This window comes from Besnoitia besnoiti, chromosome V (genome assembly GCF_002563875.1).
Source record: "Besnoitia besnoiti strain Bb-Ger1 chromosome V, whole genome shotgun sequence".
Lineage (NCBI taxonomy): Eukaryota > Apicomplexa > Conoidasida > Eucoccidiorida > Sarcocystidae > Besnoitia > Besnoitia besnoiti.
In genome coordinates, this window is record NC_042360.1 from 2018459 (window position 1) to 2033631 (window position 15173).

At 56.8% G+C, this 15173-nt stretch overlaps 3 protein-coding genes across 3 annotated transcripts; 1 reads left to right on the forward strand and 2 right to left on the reverse strand.

Annotated features, from left to right (window-relative positions):
* Nucleotides 1–2890: 2890 nt before the first annotated feature.
* BESB_061090 (uncharacterized protein) lies at nt 2891–4984 on the forward strand (the record flags this gene model as incomplete). The annotated part of the gene is made up of 1 exon (XM_029364523.1): nt 2891–4984. The coding sequence occupies one exon, from the start codon at nt 2891–2893 to the stop codon at nt 4982–4984; it is 2094 nt and encodes a 697-aa protein (XP_029219231.1).
* A 1543-nt stretch (nt 4985–6527) lies between these two features.
* On the reverse strand, nt 6528–10682 carry BESB_061100 (uncharacterized protein; the record flags this gene model as incomplete). Its single annotated transcript, XM_029364524.1, has 4 exons — nt 6528–7058; nt 7677–7812; nt 8324–10213; nt 10549–10682. 4 exons carry the CDS (start codon nt 10680–10682, stop codon nt 6528–6530), a joined length of 2691 nt encoding a protein of 896 aa, XP_029219232.1.
* Nucleotides 10683–13010: 2328 nt separating this feature from the next.
* On the reverse strand, nt 13011–14006 carry BESB_061110 (uncharacterized protein; the record flags this gene model as incomplete). The annotated part of the gene is made up of 1 exon (XM_029364525.1): nt 13011–14006. The coding sequence occupies one exon, from the start codon at nt 14004–14006 to the stop codon at nt 13011–13013; it is 996 nt and encodes a 331-aa protein (XP_029219233.1).
* Between the last annotated feature and the right edge of the window lie 1167 nt (nt 14007–15173).

A 15173-nucleotide genomic window follows, 5' to 3' on the forward strand; every position in this document is an offset into this window, starting at 1 on the left:
AAATTCCTTTATATACTTCAGGCTAATAGGTAGACGAAGCTAAATAGCGTTGTTGTTTCCGTGCCGAGTGGATTTGTTTTTGCCTCTCCCTCTATGTAGGAGCTCCAGCAAACAGCGAACCGAAACAGAGCAACCAGGGCGAGTCCCGTTAGACGCGGAGAAACAGGCGGGCAGGCACTGAATAGGGCGTAGGCGCTCCGCGAAGCGACGAAAACTAGCGCGCGGAAAACGAGGTGCTGCGACGCGGCACAGACTCTCTTTTGCAAGAGAAATTTCGTAAACGCTTGCATATCTCTGTACAGAGACTGCACAACTCTCTGAGATGACGTTTTAGGCCTCTTGACACGCCGCGTCAGTGAGGCGTGCACATCAAGACGTGCATGCTTTCAAGTCGATAAAGACACGCCGGCGCAGATTTTGCCAGACAATCTTGTCTTTGAAGGCACACGTCACATAACAAACATAGTCCTTTTGCCTTCGCATAGACATCTTTCCGCGTAGACATAGAGAGAGACCGACTGATCGACAGATGAGTAGATATATGCTACCCCTCTTGCTCTGAGGAAGAGGCGAGCACGAAGTTTCGCTGGAAAGGAGGGAAGCGATGCGCGAAACCCTGCGGCGGTTGCCTGCGGAGTTTTCTAACAGCGTGGCGAGCTTGCCCTCTGTCGCGTTTTCCGCAGCGGCGGCGTCAGTGCGTCACGCTGTCTCTTTACACGCGTGGAAAGGCAAATCAGCAAATTTTTAGTTTCTATTACGACGTGATAAGCATAATTGCTAGCGCTCAAGAGCCGCCTTGGCCTGCGCTCCTAAAACTATGTCTCCATTTTAATGTCTATACATATATTTGCCTACATGCACATAATTGGGTCTACGCGGAATCGTGCTTTTCCATGTCGCGGAGTGGTGGATTTCGTCGTCCGCAGGGCGCCCCTCGTGTCGTGACTGCGTCACCGTCACCTAAACTGGTGAACAGTTGTCCGACTCGCGTTTCTCATGCGAGCTTTGTCTCGTTGGGTAAAACCTTGTAGCAATAAGTTCTGCTTAGACTGGATTTCCCTGGGTTGCTGATTTCCTCTACACTGCTTCGGCTATGTCCACTGCTAACAGACCTTATGCCTACACGCCAGGATAAGGACCGGTGCACTGCACACATGCCTAACGCGGCGACTCTGTCTCCAAAACGGTCTCCTTGGAACTGCGGCACCAGGCGCCGCCAGAGCTTCCGCTCCGGTTCTGTTCACCAAGGAGAGGCGCCCTCACTAGTTAACACACAGTTAAACGAGCCCACATGCCAGAAAAATCCGAACAACTGTGGATTACAGTTCTACTGTACTGCCTGCGCATCCCTTGGTCAGCGGCGATCGATGCTAAACATACGAACATAGTCGATTCAATCATCGACAAGCAATTGAATGCTCCCGGCCCGCTTCATTGACATGGCTTGACCGGTCTCCCGTTTGCCTACACATCTAGACTGAGTCAACCAGCCGTTGCCGAGGAACTTGCTGGGCAAATTTCCAGACGCGCCTGCCAAATGCCGCGCGCATGTGCTCTCCGCGGATATCAGTAAGCTGGTTGTTGGTTCTTCCTCCGGGCAAGTCCCCTTGGTTTTCCCCAGTGCCTTCGTTTCTCGTCTACAGGGCGGGGGTGACTTTTTCCGTGTCTCTGCTCTCCCGCTGTGTGTACCGTAGCGCCTCCTGCAATGCCCTCTTTCGGGAACGTTTTGTCTCCGACACGCGATGAGGTGTGCCCTTGGTGTGGTGCTAGAAATGCACTCCCTGTGTTTTCCTTAACTAGAAGGAAGCACTCCTCTGTTCGCGACTCGTTTTCTCCGTCCGCGACCGCCCTGCACCTTGAGCACGGGCGAGGCGGGCAGAGAGGGCCGCACCGCGGTGGAGGCAACGCGCCTCGTGAGAAAAATGTAAGCCGTCCCGGCAGTCCACGAGAAGTTTAAGGTTTAGGGTTCGACAGCACTTGTACTTCCTGTCCTGGGGCAAAGAGTCTCGTGCCCGATTTTCTAGCCTGGGAGTTTTGTTTCATGAGAGCTCTCGTGTGCGGTATCGGCGGCTGAGCCGGGAGCGCTGCAACGCCCGATCGCGCGCGCCGTTTGTCTTGTCATTGCCGAAGCTTGAAAGGACTTTTTGATTGGAAAAGAAAGCCAAAACGTTCGCCTGAGCTTTGAAATCTTCCCTTGCTGCCGCTGGGGTAAAAATAAGCCCGTCTACTTGTTTCTCTATTCGCTCTTCCGGCCCTCTCTCGGGCGTATGGGCGTTCTGAACCTTTCTGACAAGAGGGGTCGTACTGCGTATGAAGAAACGCTTGAGAGCTGGCCAAGCAGGACTCGAATTGAGAACGCAAGTCATGATCCTACTCCTCGCTTTCTGGATAGCTGGTGTTTTCCATGTATTTGCAGCATGCACCAGATTGCGAACTCGCACGAGTCTAGACGAGAAACGCTCGAGTTGACTACGGCGGGACTCACCACAGCCAGAACAAAGAAAACATGTGGGCAAGGCGTACAAGGGTCCTTGGAACCTGCAGACACAGGCAGAAGTCCTAGAATTTCTGTCACTGTTTTCCGTTTAGCGCTGTTCACAGGGAGGCGCGGACAATCTTTCTACGCCGACGCTGAAAGGTTTAGCACATTGCTGCACGCGCCGTCGAAACCTTTTCCCCTTTCATCCTTCTCTGTGCATGCCTCTCTTCTGTTTCCTATGTTTCGTTGCCTTGTGGCGACGTGTTTTCGCCTTCTTTCTCGCACTACATCGCTCCCTTTTCTCGGCCGTTAGTGCCGTCTCTCTGCACGCACCTCGCGGGTTCTCTTGCATTTATTCGTTGCTTCGGACCGAAGGCCCTCCTCCTTCCCCGCAGCTCGTCTGCAGGCAAAATGGAGAGCACAGAGGCGCTTGCCTCGCTGGCGAGTGCATCGCGGCTTGCCTCTCTTCAGCACCCAGCGATTTCTTCTCATGCTTTCGACGCAGGCGGCGCATGCCGCCCGAGTGTCAATCGCTGGCCGTTGAGCGGTCTTCTCCCCTCATCCTCGCCGAGTCCTTCGTCTCCGCCATCTTTCTGCCTCTCCTCTCTCCAGGCTGCCTTTCTGCCCTCTGCAGTCTCCAGCGCCACTTCGCTTTGTCAGCTTCCACACCCCTCTCCCCCCAGTTCGTCCCTCTCCTCTGCCTTCGCGTTTTGTTCTCCCTACGCGTTCGCGCTTCCTTCCTCTCATTCGCCTGCTCATCCGGCCTCATCGCTGGCGTCCCCGTCGAGGCCTTTGTTTGCAGCTCCGCAGGTCGCTTCTTCGACAGTCTCGCGACCAACTCTCTCCGTCCCCGGGTTGCCTCTCTCTTCGCTCGCTCCCTGGCCTGGAGCCGGCGCTCCAGGCTCGCTGTGGCCTGCTCTAGCCTCCACCCCGCCTCAAGGAGCCTCGATGTTTCCATCGCCTCTCGGGTTATCTCTGCCTCCGTCGGCTTGTCCTTCAGCTGACGCTCGCGCGTCTTCTCGTTGTTGGCTTCCCTCTGCTGTGCCTCGACTTTCCACGCCCCTCGCGCCCTCCTGTCGCGCTGCGTCGTCTTGGTCGCGCCTTCTGCTCGACGCTGCTCATCCCAGGAGGGCGTTCGCCTCTTTCGCGTCTCCTCCGGTGCATCCAGGCCACACCACGGTGTCTTCCTCTTCTTTGCCCGGCTTCCAGGCGCGGAGTCGCGCCTTCTCCGCCGCGGGCACGTCCAGCTCGCCCGCCGTCTCTGAGTTCGTGAAGACGAAAGCCGGGTTCGAACTGCTCTCTTCGCAGGCGGCTGCCGGCGCGGCGTGTGCAGAGAGACAAGCGGAGATTCCTGGCTCTCGCGCTGCGCCGCCCCGCGACGCCTCGCCTCCCTCGCCCCGCGCCGCCGTTTCCTCCGCGGCCTCCGGCGGACGTTGCGCAGAGGCAGGCTGCGGAGGACCGGTGGCGGGCGGAGCAGAAGAAGGGGAAAAGGCGGAAAAAGGCCACAGCCTCACGGGAACTGGCAACAGTCTCGCGGAGCAAATCGAGAGGGCACTCGCAGCCGAGGCATGCCAGAGTGAGCCGGATGAAGGGCAGCGGAAAAAAAGAAGGCTAGAACTCGCCGCGCTGGCTGGAAGCCCTGAGGTGGCGAGCCCGGCCGAAGGGATTAACAGATATGGAGGGCGCGTATCGCACTTTTCGCGCAGAGAGGAGAACAATGGCCAAGCACGTCGCTCTCTCTTTCTGATGTGGCACACGCTCCTGCGGCCTGAGTCCTCCAGAGGCAGCGACGCGGAAGCTGACGGAGAGAAAGCGCAGCAGCGCAGCGCGTCCCGCGGAAGAGGTGACGCGGGAGGCGAAGATGCGCGGCAGACAGAACGCGATGCGTCGGGGGCGGAAGCAGGGGCTGGCGACGCCGAAGAGCGAGAGACTCCGGAGAGGCGGCAGGGCAGGGAAGAGGAGGAAAGCGAACCCAGCTGTCTCCTGCCTCTGTGGATGGTAGACTTGATCTCGACAGAACTCGCGAAGCAGAACGCTGGGGCCGGCGGAGGCGCTGCCCAAGATTCAGCAGAAAACCCGCTTCCGGAAAACCGAAGAAAAATCCAGTCCCTGCCCACAGACGCGCCGCAGGCTTCACCACCCGATGTTGGCGCTGCCACTTCACAGCATCTCGTCTCCCTCTGCTCAGACGCGGTGACGCACGCGAAGCGGGAAAGGCTGGGCTCTGCTCGTGTCTCTGAATCGCCAGAAACTGGCTCGTTCTCGCGCGGAGCACGCGCAGAGGGGAGAGATGCAGGAGCCGCTTCCGAGTGTCTAGACATCCCAGCTGACGAACGACTCTGGTCGCGCGTCGCAGCGGCCACCGGCCTCTCTGTGCGGCTCTGCTGCAGAGCTTGGCGCGCGAGCCTGGATGAGCGAAACTTCCTCAGTGAGACGAGAGAACGCAATGACGAGACTCTGCTTGTTCGAGAGTCGAGAAAGGGCTGGCCGCCTCGTGCTCCCTGATCCGAAAGGCAGTTCATGACGAACGCGCGTCCAAAGCGTCACCGAAGTCTGCTATACACGTTTACAGTGGCGTGTGTCTGCGTGCTTGCATCAGAGGGCTCACTCGCTTTTCGCTGCGCGCCTCATCTCTGCTTTTCTTCCGCAGGTGCGCTCGGGGTGCTCTACGTCCCGCCGTGAGCGTGGCCTCTGAGATGTCGAGCGAAAGAAACTGTAAAGAAGAGACGAAGAGAGGCAAGTCTCCCCTCAGAGAAAGGAATGAAATCGCACCGCAAAGCTGCTGGACGAGCTCGAGCAGGGGGGCGTGGTCAATTCGTTCGCACTGCGAAGCTGCAGAGCTGGGCGCGGCGGGGTCTCGGCCTGCGTCTAGAAGCACGCGGCTGGAACCTCACGCAGCTCTTTCGCGGAGAATTTACTCCAAGGAAATGCGCTTGTCAAACACATTTATCGTCCGGGGTAGAGTTATTTCTTGGAAGAATTTGTCGAGGAGTTTCGGGTTTAGATTCTCTTCCATTTCCGCGCAACAGTCCCGTGGTATGCAGCATATATTTTATGGCCCCATGCATGCAGAATTGCCCAGAGAAATGCTGCACGTATATTTAAAGAGATATATACATATATATATGCAGGAGTATCGGTCCATGTATGTATATTCGTGGATTAATATCGCACGCTGCGCAGCACTTGAATTGACAGTATTCACATCGACACATACGATGGCCATGGAAATTCGGTAGGCAAATGTCTGATCAATAGAGTCTGCGAATAAAAGGCTGTTACAAAAAGCTCAGCGCAACCAACTATGCGTCTCCTGTCACTCTCTACAGTAAACTCCTCTTTGCCGCGGTGCCCCTACGATGCGCGCGGCTTTTCGCTTCTGGGCGCTTGCCACCTACCTGAACCCTGAACTCTAAACCCTAACCTCGTCGCTGGATAAAGGCCGCGCACACGAAGCGAAGAACTCTACAGAAGCGAAAAACGCAAGCGCGAGGCTGCGGGGCTGTGCGGGGCTCGCCAGAGGCCCGCGCAGCTCAGCGCCTTCGGCTACTTGAACGTTTAGAGTTTAAGGTTTGAACTCGCAAACGAGACGAGAGGCAGAGACACGGAGACCTTCTGCGCGCCTCCTCTGCGTATAAATAAGAATATGTATAACTGTCGAGGGCAAAGTAAGAGAGCAGAAGACTACAGAGAAAACTTGGAAGCAGAGGCGACCGACCTCTTGAAGATTAAGACAACTTGGAACAGACTTGCCAGGCTAAAACAGGCAACCAAAGAGACGAATACAGGCACCTGTAAATATAATAGTTATTGAGTTCAATCCTTTCCCCCCTCCCAAAGCTTCCGTGCGTCATCGGCTGCCTCTGACAAAGGGGAGAGGCGTGTCTAGCCAAACCGCGAAGTGCCTCCGCGGTGTATGCACACGGGGAGAGGAATGCCACACAAAATAAAACGTAAATCAAAAGGAATGCGCCGCCGCGTGTCGCGACGGAGACGACCGCATGCGTGAAGCAGCGGGGAGCTGGTATCGACATGCAAGTCGTCAAACTTAAGCGCGGGAGACTCTCCGCCCCTTCGCGCCCATGCCCCCTACGCCGAATTGACGCGAGCGCTTCTGTCGCCCTTCTTTCCGCTCTCCGCCGCGCGACGCGCCTCTCCCCTTCCCTCGCCTGGAGACGTCCTCGAGAGACGCGTCGCTTGCATCGTCTTCTTCAGAATCTTCCTCCTCTCCCTCGGAGTCATCATCCTCGCCGTCGCTATCGGCTTCGCCCTTAGAGTCTCCTTCGCCTTCAGAGCCTTCTTCATCGTCAGAGTCTCCTTCGCCCTCAAGGTCTCCTTCGCCTTCAGAGCCTTCTTCATCTTCAGAGTCTCCGTCGTCTTCGGAGTTTTCTCCATCTACAAAATCCCCCTCCCCTTCTTCGCTTTTTGCGTCTTTCTCGTTCTCCTCTTCGTCTGTATCCGCGCTTTCGCCGTCGCTCGCCTCCTCATCCGAACACTTGCTGTTGGAGCCGCCTTCCTCTTCTGCGCGGAGGAAGTTTCTGCCTGGCAACACCGCAAGCAGCTTCTGCTTCAAATAGACCTACAGACACGCGGTCACAAACAATGCGGCATTCACCATGAAAGATATTTTCTTCGGCGAGCCAAAGCGCGCCGCAGTCGCGACCCCATACTGAAACCAGCGCTTCTTCTTCCCCGCGAATCACATCGGGACTCGAAGACAAAGTGCCTTCAAAAAAGCGAAACGACGCGCTCGCGCTGCCTGCAGCCCGCCGCCGGCAGCTTCGCGTCGAGAACTCGAGAGCTTCTCAGCGGTTGTAGTTTTGGCGCGGCGTGTGCGGCCTGCCTCGAAGGATGCAGCGACTCTGTGCAGTCCTCCACAGAAGGCAAGGTGATCCTCGCCCTTTCGAAGCCTCACCGCCTTGCCCACAGCGGCAGCAAGACAAGGGAGGCTTAGGGCTATTCCCCGCCAAGCTCCGCCGGTTCGCGCTTAGCCGAGTCTCATTGGTTTATGACTTCAAAAAGGAGCGTTTACACAATTTCATTGTATTAGGGTTTAGGGTTTCGTTATAAAAAAAAGACACATCTGAGGCGCTATCGCTGAGAGTTTCAGAGGCACCGGAGGCGGCGGAGTCTGAGAAACAGAGATCTAAAGGCCCCACACCAGAGTCTCAGGGAGATCACTTTTGCGAAACTGTACCTTGTCGACAAGCTTCCGCGAGGCAGTCTGCCACACGTAGGCGTGTCTGCCGTAGCCGACGCCGACAAGAAGGCGGCCGCTCACGTCTTCCGTCAGAGCTGAGAAGAAAGGACAGCACGTGATGAGACAACGAGAGCTGCCTAAAGCGGGTTGACTCGAAAGAACAGAAAATGAACAAACAAGACACACGCGGAGGCAGCCCGGCGCGGCATGGCATGCAGGGGAGAAAAACATCCAGGGAGAGCTCCCTCGGTGAAGCGTGCCGCACGGTGAACCAACCGAAAGATTTACCACAAACAAAAAGAATGCACAATGACATGCTAGAAGCTCAGCGTCCTCAGCTCGCAGAGGTACGCTGACGAATAGACCTGCGGACTCATCTACACGCACGGATACGCACATGTCATTCGGCACACATAAAACACTATGCAGGCTATTTGAGAGGCATCCACTCGTTACCAGCCGCCGCATGCGGCATGGCCCTTTCGAGGCGGATGCTGCGCCTTTTGCGCCTGTTGTCATGTCGCGATGTCGTGCGTTTTCTCTTTTCTTGTTGCAGCAGATTCGGCTGCGCACTCCAGATTCGAACCGCCACACAGGCAGACATAGCAACACATACACAGGCATTCGCGGAGTCGCAGACTCACCGACGACGGCGCCCATGGTGCCTTTGAATCCTCCGGTGAAGAGCGTGGCGTACTGCGGCCCGTTGAGCGGGGACGTGCACAGCCTGGAGGCGTTTTTTTTTGGAAGACAACTTCCCCTGCGCCTTCTCTTGGAACGCGAGGATGAGTTTGTGGCGAATGCGCGGGTCTGCCCATTTCGACTCTTTCTGCGCAGGCGCTGCTGCGGCTCCCGAGCTCCAGCGCTCTGCCTCTTCGTCTTCGCTGAGGGTCGCGCAGCAGGACGTCCGGTTGTGTTTTTGCACGTTCTTGTCGATCTGTCGCATCAGCGCGTCTTCAGTCAGAACCGAGTGGACGTAAACCGCGCCGCAGCTGTCTGCAAAGTACAGTTTGGTCCTGTCGCGACCATACAAGCTCCGCAGTTGGGCTTTCAGCGCCTCGTCAGACACTTCGCTCTCCTCCGCGGTCTCTGCCGCCGACTGGGCGCTCTGCCTTTCTTCCTCGGCGCCCAGCCCCTCAGCCTTCAGTTGTGCGCGTTTCTTGTCTCTCGCACCCTCCTGCGTCTCGCTTTGCGCGGTGCGCGTTCGCTTCTTGGCGCCCTTGCCCCTCGCCCCCTTCGCGAGCGAAAGCTCGCTGGCTTTTTCACCCTCTTCCGGTTCCTGCTTCACTTTCACTCGCGTGGAAGCGGCTTCACTCGCAGCCGGCGCGGCCGGTCGCCTGTCCTCGCCCGCGTCGCTCAGCTGCGCGCGGGCGGTTTCCACCGCCTGCAGAATGTCCCAGAGGCCGCCGGCGCCGCAGCGGCGCACTTCCTCCGCCGCCATCGCCGTGATGACGCGCTTCTCCACGGTTTCGTGTGTGCCACGGCAGGCGTTTTCGACTTCGTAGACCGGGCGTCGCTGACAGCGGAGGTCAAAGAGCCTGACGGCGCCGCGCGCTGTGCCCGCCGCGAGCACCAGCGGATGGACGCGCGGCAGCCAGGCGAGGCTCGTCGGATTCACCGCCACGCGGAGCTGAAGCAGCGTCTGCTTGACGTTCTTCGCCGCCCAGACGTAGCGGCCCCGCGCCAAGTCAAAGACTTTGACTTCGTTCTCCCTCCCGCCGAACGCAAAGCGATCGGGCATCAGCGGGTGAATCGGTGTCGCGCATCCAACCGGGCCCGCCAGCTGCCAGCCCGCGACCACGTGGCAAGAAGAGGACGCTGCGGAGGTCGCGGACGCGCCCTCTTCCTGCTTCACTCGCGGTCCTGCGCGCGGCTGAGACGATACTCTGCGGAGCGACCCCGAGACGCTCACAGGCGACGGGTGGCTGTACGCTGGAACAGAGGGGAAGGAGATCTCGTAAACCGACACGCGCGACAAGGCGCCGGTGTGGTCAGCGCTCTCTGGCGACACGTCTTCGCGGGTCTTCTTCAGCCGCAGAGTGCCCTCACTCTCGTCAAAATCCACCTTCTCATCCGCCGCGGTGGCGAGAACTTGCAGCTCCTCCGCGAAGTCGCCATCCCAGTTCACCACGCACGCGTGCCCTTCCTGATCCAAACAGAAGAGTTGTGGGAGCGCGGAGCCGAAGAACGGAGACTCCGCCGGCACGAGGGGCGAAGAGGCGGGGCTGTGGAAGAGCGAGAAGTAGGGGTCTGCCGCGAGCGACTCCCTCAGGGACGCATTGAGAATGGAACGCACCTCGGGAGTGTGAAGCAGCGAAGTCTGCACGCACGGCGCCGGCATCCGAATCGAGCGAAGAGGCTGGACAGAACAAGACAAAGCACGCGGGGCGTAGTGCGGCGCCCGAACAGGGTTCGCCCCGCAAGGAATGGACATTTTAGCCGTTAGCGCAGAGGAGGCAGCCGGCGGCGGAGGCAGCGCCACCGCCTCGACTACTCCGCTGCGGCGACCGATCGTGACTTCGTCGGACACGAGCCTGAGAAAAATACAGAAAAAAGGGGAAAAAGGGAGGCTTTCTCTCCAAAGGCTTTCGTGGCCCTTCCCGGGGGCAACGGGCGGGATACGATGATAGCTGAAGACGACACATCCTCGATACAAAGCTGCCTCAAGGGATGCCAGAAAGAAAGAAGAGACACAGGAGCGGACTCTTCTAGAACGGGATTGCACCACGGTCCCGATATACAACCGCGTAAATACACGATCGCTTTACTCCCCTGAGGCCGCCCGTCCTCCCACTTGCGGCTTTCAAACACACAAGCAGGGACTTAAACAAGCTTTCTGAGTAGCTGTGACGCAATGCAAAGCACTTACTGTGGCGAAGACCAGCAGGCCGCCAAAATGGCTTCATTCCGGTCCTGTTGACATGTTTTGTAGGTGTACGTACACCTGGTCCGGGTGCTGACATTCTTCAGCAACCCCGTATCGTCGCCGACGAGAAACTCCATTGTGCACGTCTCCTCCAAATAAAGCAGGCAACTCAACTAAATTTGATGAAGAGGCAGAGGAAGGAAAGCAAGAGACTGAGCAGACAAGCCCGCTCCCGGAAAGTACCGATCAACTCGCAAAGTTGCATCAAATCCAACCGTCCACACTATGGTAGCCTCTAATGCCTCCCCGCTCTCTGAAGCAGGAGCTCTACGTCAATAGCCGTTTTTATTTGTCAACCAATACTTGATATGTCTTCAAAGAGGGACTTCTTCCGTGTAACAACGACAAACACGCAAGGCGTCAGCGTGCATGCAGACTCCTCGCCACAAGTACAGGATTTTTTCCACGGAGCCTTCCCAGCAGACTGAACCGCAGACGCCGATGAGGAAAGCCAGCACGTCAAGCAGAAAGTGCATGGGAAATAGTAAAACAGAGGTCGATCGAGACACTGCGTCACAACAATATCGATGCCTTCTTCGTCAAGCCGTAACCGAGCGGCCCCCACATTTGTCTGCAAACTGACGACTTGTGCATGCACACTGGCACTGAGCGCGTCACTAGCGGTCGACCCGTTCCCCCTATGTCGCGTCCGCAGTACAAGGACGTAGCTTGCAGAAATCCTGGAAAACGAAGTGGTGGCTTATTGCATGATTCTGTCTTTGGCCATAGGGCATGCAACTGGCAGGCAGCTGTTCTTCTCTAGCGTTCTCATCTGAGATGTGGTATTGCGACACTCTACTGAGTACACTACGACGTTACGCCGATGAAGACATGAGTACTGCCACATTCGTCAGTGGAAATGGTACAATGCAGCAAGCAGTTCTTTCGGATGCATCTGTGTATGTCGTCTCCTCTATGGTGTCCGGGTTGCTTGCTATTGCTTGTGACAACAGTCGGTGTTGCCGCCATGTGCCACCGTTGTGCTCCGCACATTTCTTCACTAGAAAGCCAAATCCGGACTTGAGCTGATATATAGGATGCTGCTAACGGCCCCCCATGAACTGCAAGACGACCAGATAAGCAATGTGTGAGGCCCCTATGCCCGACAGATCCCGTGTCTCGGAGCATACGAGGCGCAGTACAGATATGCCTGAGGCGTGACCGAAGCTTAACGTGGACAGCTAACGTCCAACCACGTGTTTCACTCACCCCCCCCCCCCCCCCCCCCCCCAGCCCCCCCCGAGAAGTGGTGCCGCACATGGCAAGTGAGTCCAGCTCGCAGCGTGAATTGCGGCACTCAGCTCCAGCCAGCAAGAGCTGCGGAGGACTCAAGGAATCGCAAAACCTACAGGTTGCTTAGCATGCTGCGGAAGCTAACAACATTGCCCCCCAAAGACATGAGGTACGAAATTCGGTAAGTGCCCCTCTTGCCTCTAGTCTTTGAGCGTCAGATCTACGCCACGACACCTGTAGAACCCCCGTCCGGATGACCCGATGGGGGCTCTACGGCACGATACACCGACCACATTCAGTCGGCACGAACTCATGCAACATTGCGCAGACCGCTTCAAGACACCTCCGGCGTCAACCAAGGCCGTGAACCTCCGCTAAAGATGAGCCGGGGCCGAGATCCACAAACAATCGCCGACGGCCCCCGTGACACAAAACTGGATGCCGCAACGTGGAGGCACGGTGCACGGTGTTGCCAGGCGATCTCCATGTGTCACCTTATCTGTGCATCCGCGCTCCAGTGGCAAGGTGAGTCCTGCTTCCCCACCACTGCCGCCCGCCGCGGCTTCCGCAGGCGGCAGGGGACGCAGAGGCATCCCGCGACATGACCTTCCGTTTGCAGAACGCTACTCCAGTGATCCTTTGAGGCCCCCTTCTCCCCTCACCCACAACATGATCGCTGCTGCGAATCACTCCGTCCTGCACAACGGTTGAGACCTTTTTTTTATCACCTTGCAGACCCAGTGGAAATACCCAGCATCCGCAGTTGCAGGTTGGTGCTGCACTTGAGTTTTTCAGCATGCAACCACGCACGGAAAAAAGCTCTCCTTTAGGCAAAAGATTCAGAAGAATCTCCGGATCGGTTTTTACCCACGGGAACCCAGTTCCACCGAGGACGAAACGACATCCTAGAGACTCTCTAGTAGACAGACGTGTATGATCCTGGATCTCGCAGAGCCAGTTTTCCTGCACCCGACACCACAGTGTTTTACACTATCGCCGCGTCCCTTCAAATACACGCGATCGGGGACTGGATGCTGCGGTTCTGAGTTGGCGTGTAGCGGTCGCCAGTCGCCGCCCTGCCGCAAGGCGCCTGGCTTCATCAGCAGAGCAACTGCCAGACTTTCTTGTGCGTTCCCACGCAACCCACGGGGCTGCGTGCCGCTGGCAACCGCTTACTTCGTCGTCGCCGGAAGCCGGGCGCGTATTGCTCTCTCGCTGCCATGTCCAGCAGAGCTTGCAAAAGTCGCTTGGTCGGCTTTCTCCGATGTCTGTGCTCCTTTCCGCTGACACTTTTGGAGAGCCAGCTTCTTTTTCCACGTGGTCAGCAGCAGCAGCGAGGTCACCAAGTCCCAGACGAGCAGTCCGGAGAGCGTCCCGAGGCACGCCAGCAGAGGAACGCACCAGAAAAGAAATAAAACGTTGTGGCCGTCTTCGGTATCGAGCGAAAGAAATCGACAAAATGCAAAGCTCTCAGGGTAGTTGTAGAGAAGCCGCACGCAGACTTCGCTGACGTCTTTGGAACAGAAGAGAAGGACGGACAAGAAAAACAGCAGGAAAAGCTGGGCGCCCTGGTGACACCTCGACAGGAAAACGAAAGCAAACAGAAGGAGGTGACCTGCAAGAAGAAGCAGAACCTGCGGGTGCTCAAAAAGAATAGAGGAAAGACGAGAGAAGAGGTCACTTGTACCACTACCTGAAGAGGAAAAGGGACTCCGCAAGCTCGAACCTCCCAGATCCGTGGATTGAATGATGGGAAAAGGTGGCAACCCTCTGTTTGACAGCTTCTCTGACTTGTCCTTTTCAGGTGGAGAGGCCTCCCCCAAGCGCGGAGAATTGCCCTCGTGCGGCAAGGGCAAAACCGCTTGAAAAAACGGCTGTATCACCGCATCCAACCCCTGAGACACAATCGTCGCCACAGATGGGGGATCCGCAAAAAACGCCTTGATGACGGAGGACGAGCTCGAATCTCCATAAACGGCTAGAGAATCGACGCTGAACAAATTAGAAAAAGACGACCCAAGTTTTTTGGCAGTCTCAGCGCTTTTTCCGCCTGCCTCACGCCTGTCACCATCCTCGATTACACCGGGAACGCTTCCGCGGGGTACCTCTTGAACTCTTTCGGCGTTTTCTCCCGCCTGCTTCACCGATGCGCCCGCAACAAACGACATCTGCAACGGAGCGTTCGCGTGATAGTTGAATATTCTAGAAGATACATCACTGGGAAGCGGTCCACCCACTGCCGCGCGTGAATGCCACTTAACCGCCGGCACTACCAGCACTGTCAACACTACGGCAGGCACCAACAAAACGTAGCGCACGGAGACTTTCAGTATCCCCATGGTGTTCGCCACTGCTTTGGTTAACAGGATACACCCTTGCTAATACACAGGGTTTGTATTTCTGCGTTCATTATCGCCGAAGTTCCACGGATACAGCCCCTGACATCACCCACGCTGACATAGCTATGGCGAGCGGTAGGAGTCCACGAGGTTCTCAAAACGCGTAGGCTCAAAGGACAAAGCACAAACACTATACTCGTGGCTCCTCAACTTCTCGATGCACTACGCAGGAAAAAAACAGCGGAAAGAGATTTTGGAACTGGAGGGTTTGCGAGGTCCCGACGAGACTCGTCGTTCACCACGAGTGCGGAACCCGAGCACTTGGCAGCAACGCCTCGCCAACCTGATTCTCTCCGGCAGAAGACACTCAAAAGATTGCAATTATGCCATAAAATGTAAGGCAGGCAACCGCTTATTAACGTGCCTTGACGAAGATGATTCCCTTTCGCACACTAGCAACAGCCACGCTGCATGCAAGACACGGGCAGCGAGTGCGCGTGAGCCAAATACGTTGTCTGCATAACCTCGCTGCCTTCTGCCGTAACTGTTACCGCACTCCAAATGGATATGGCCCATCCATCACAAAATGCTATATTCGAGTAGTTTACTGAATCGGAATTATAATGTTTGCCTGGCATCTGAAAATGTCTGTTTGCGGAAGGTCACCGGTGACCTCCCATCGGAGAGGGCGTGTGAACGCAACCGCACACGCTGCACCACTGGTCCTCGCTCATTCATGCTGTAAACAAATTAACTTCGCGAAACATTCATGTAACAAGCATAGGAGTTGCAAGGCACCTGGCATTCACTCGCAGTCCCTAGTGTGATATCGCATTAAGGCCCCCTCCAAACAATCTGTGAGTGGCTGGCCTGCAGCACTGGCAAAGTGTGACAAGACCGGCGGAGGCCCTGTGTGTGAACGTCACGATTGAATCACCCGAGACGTTGTGAATTCTCCTATGGCGTCTTGCTATAATCACCGAGCAGTAAGCCCCG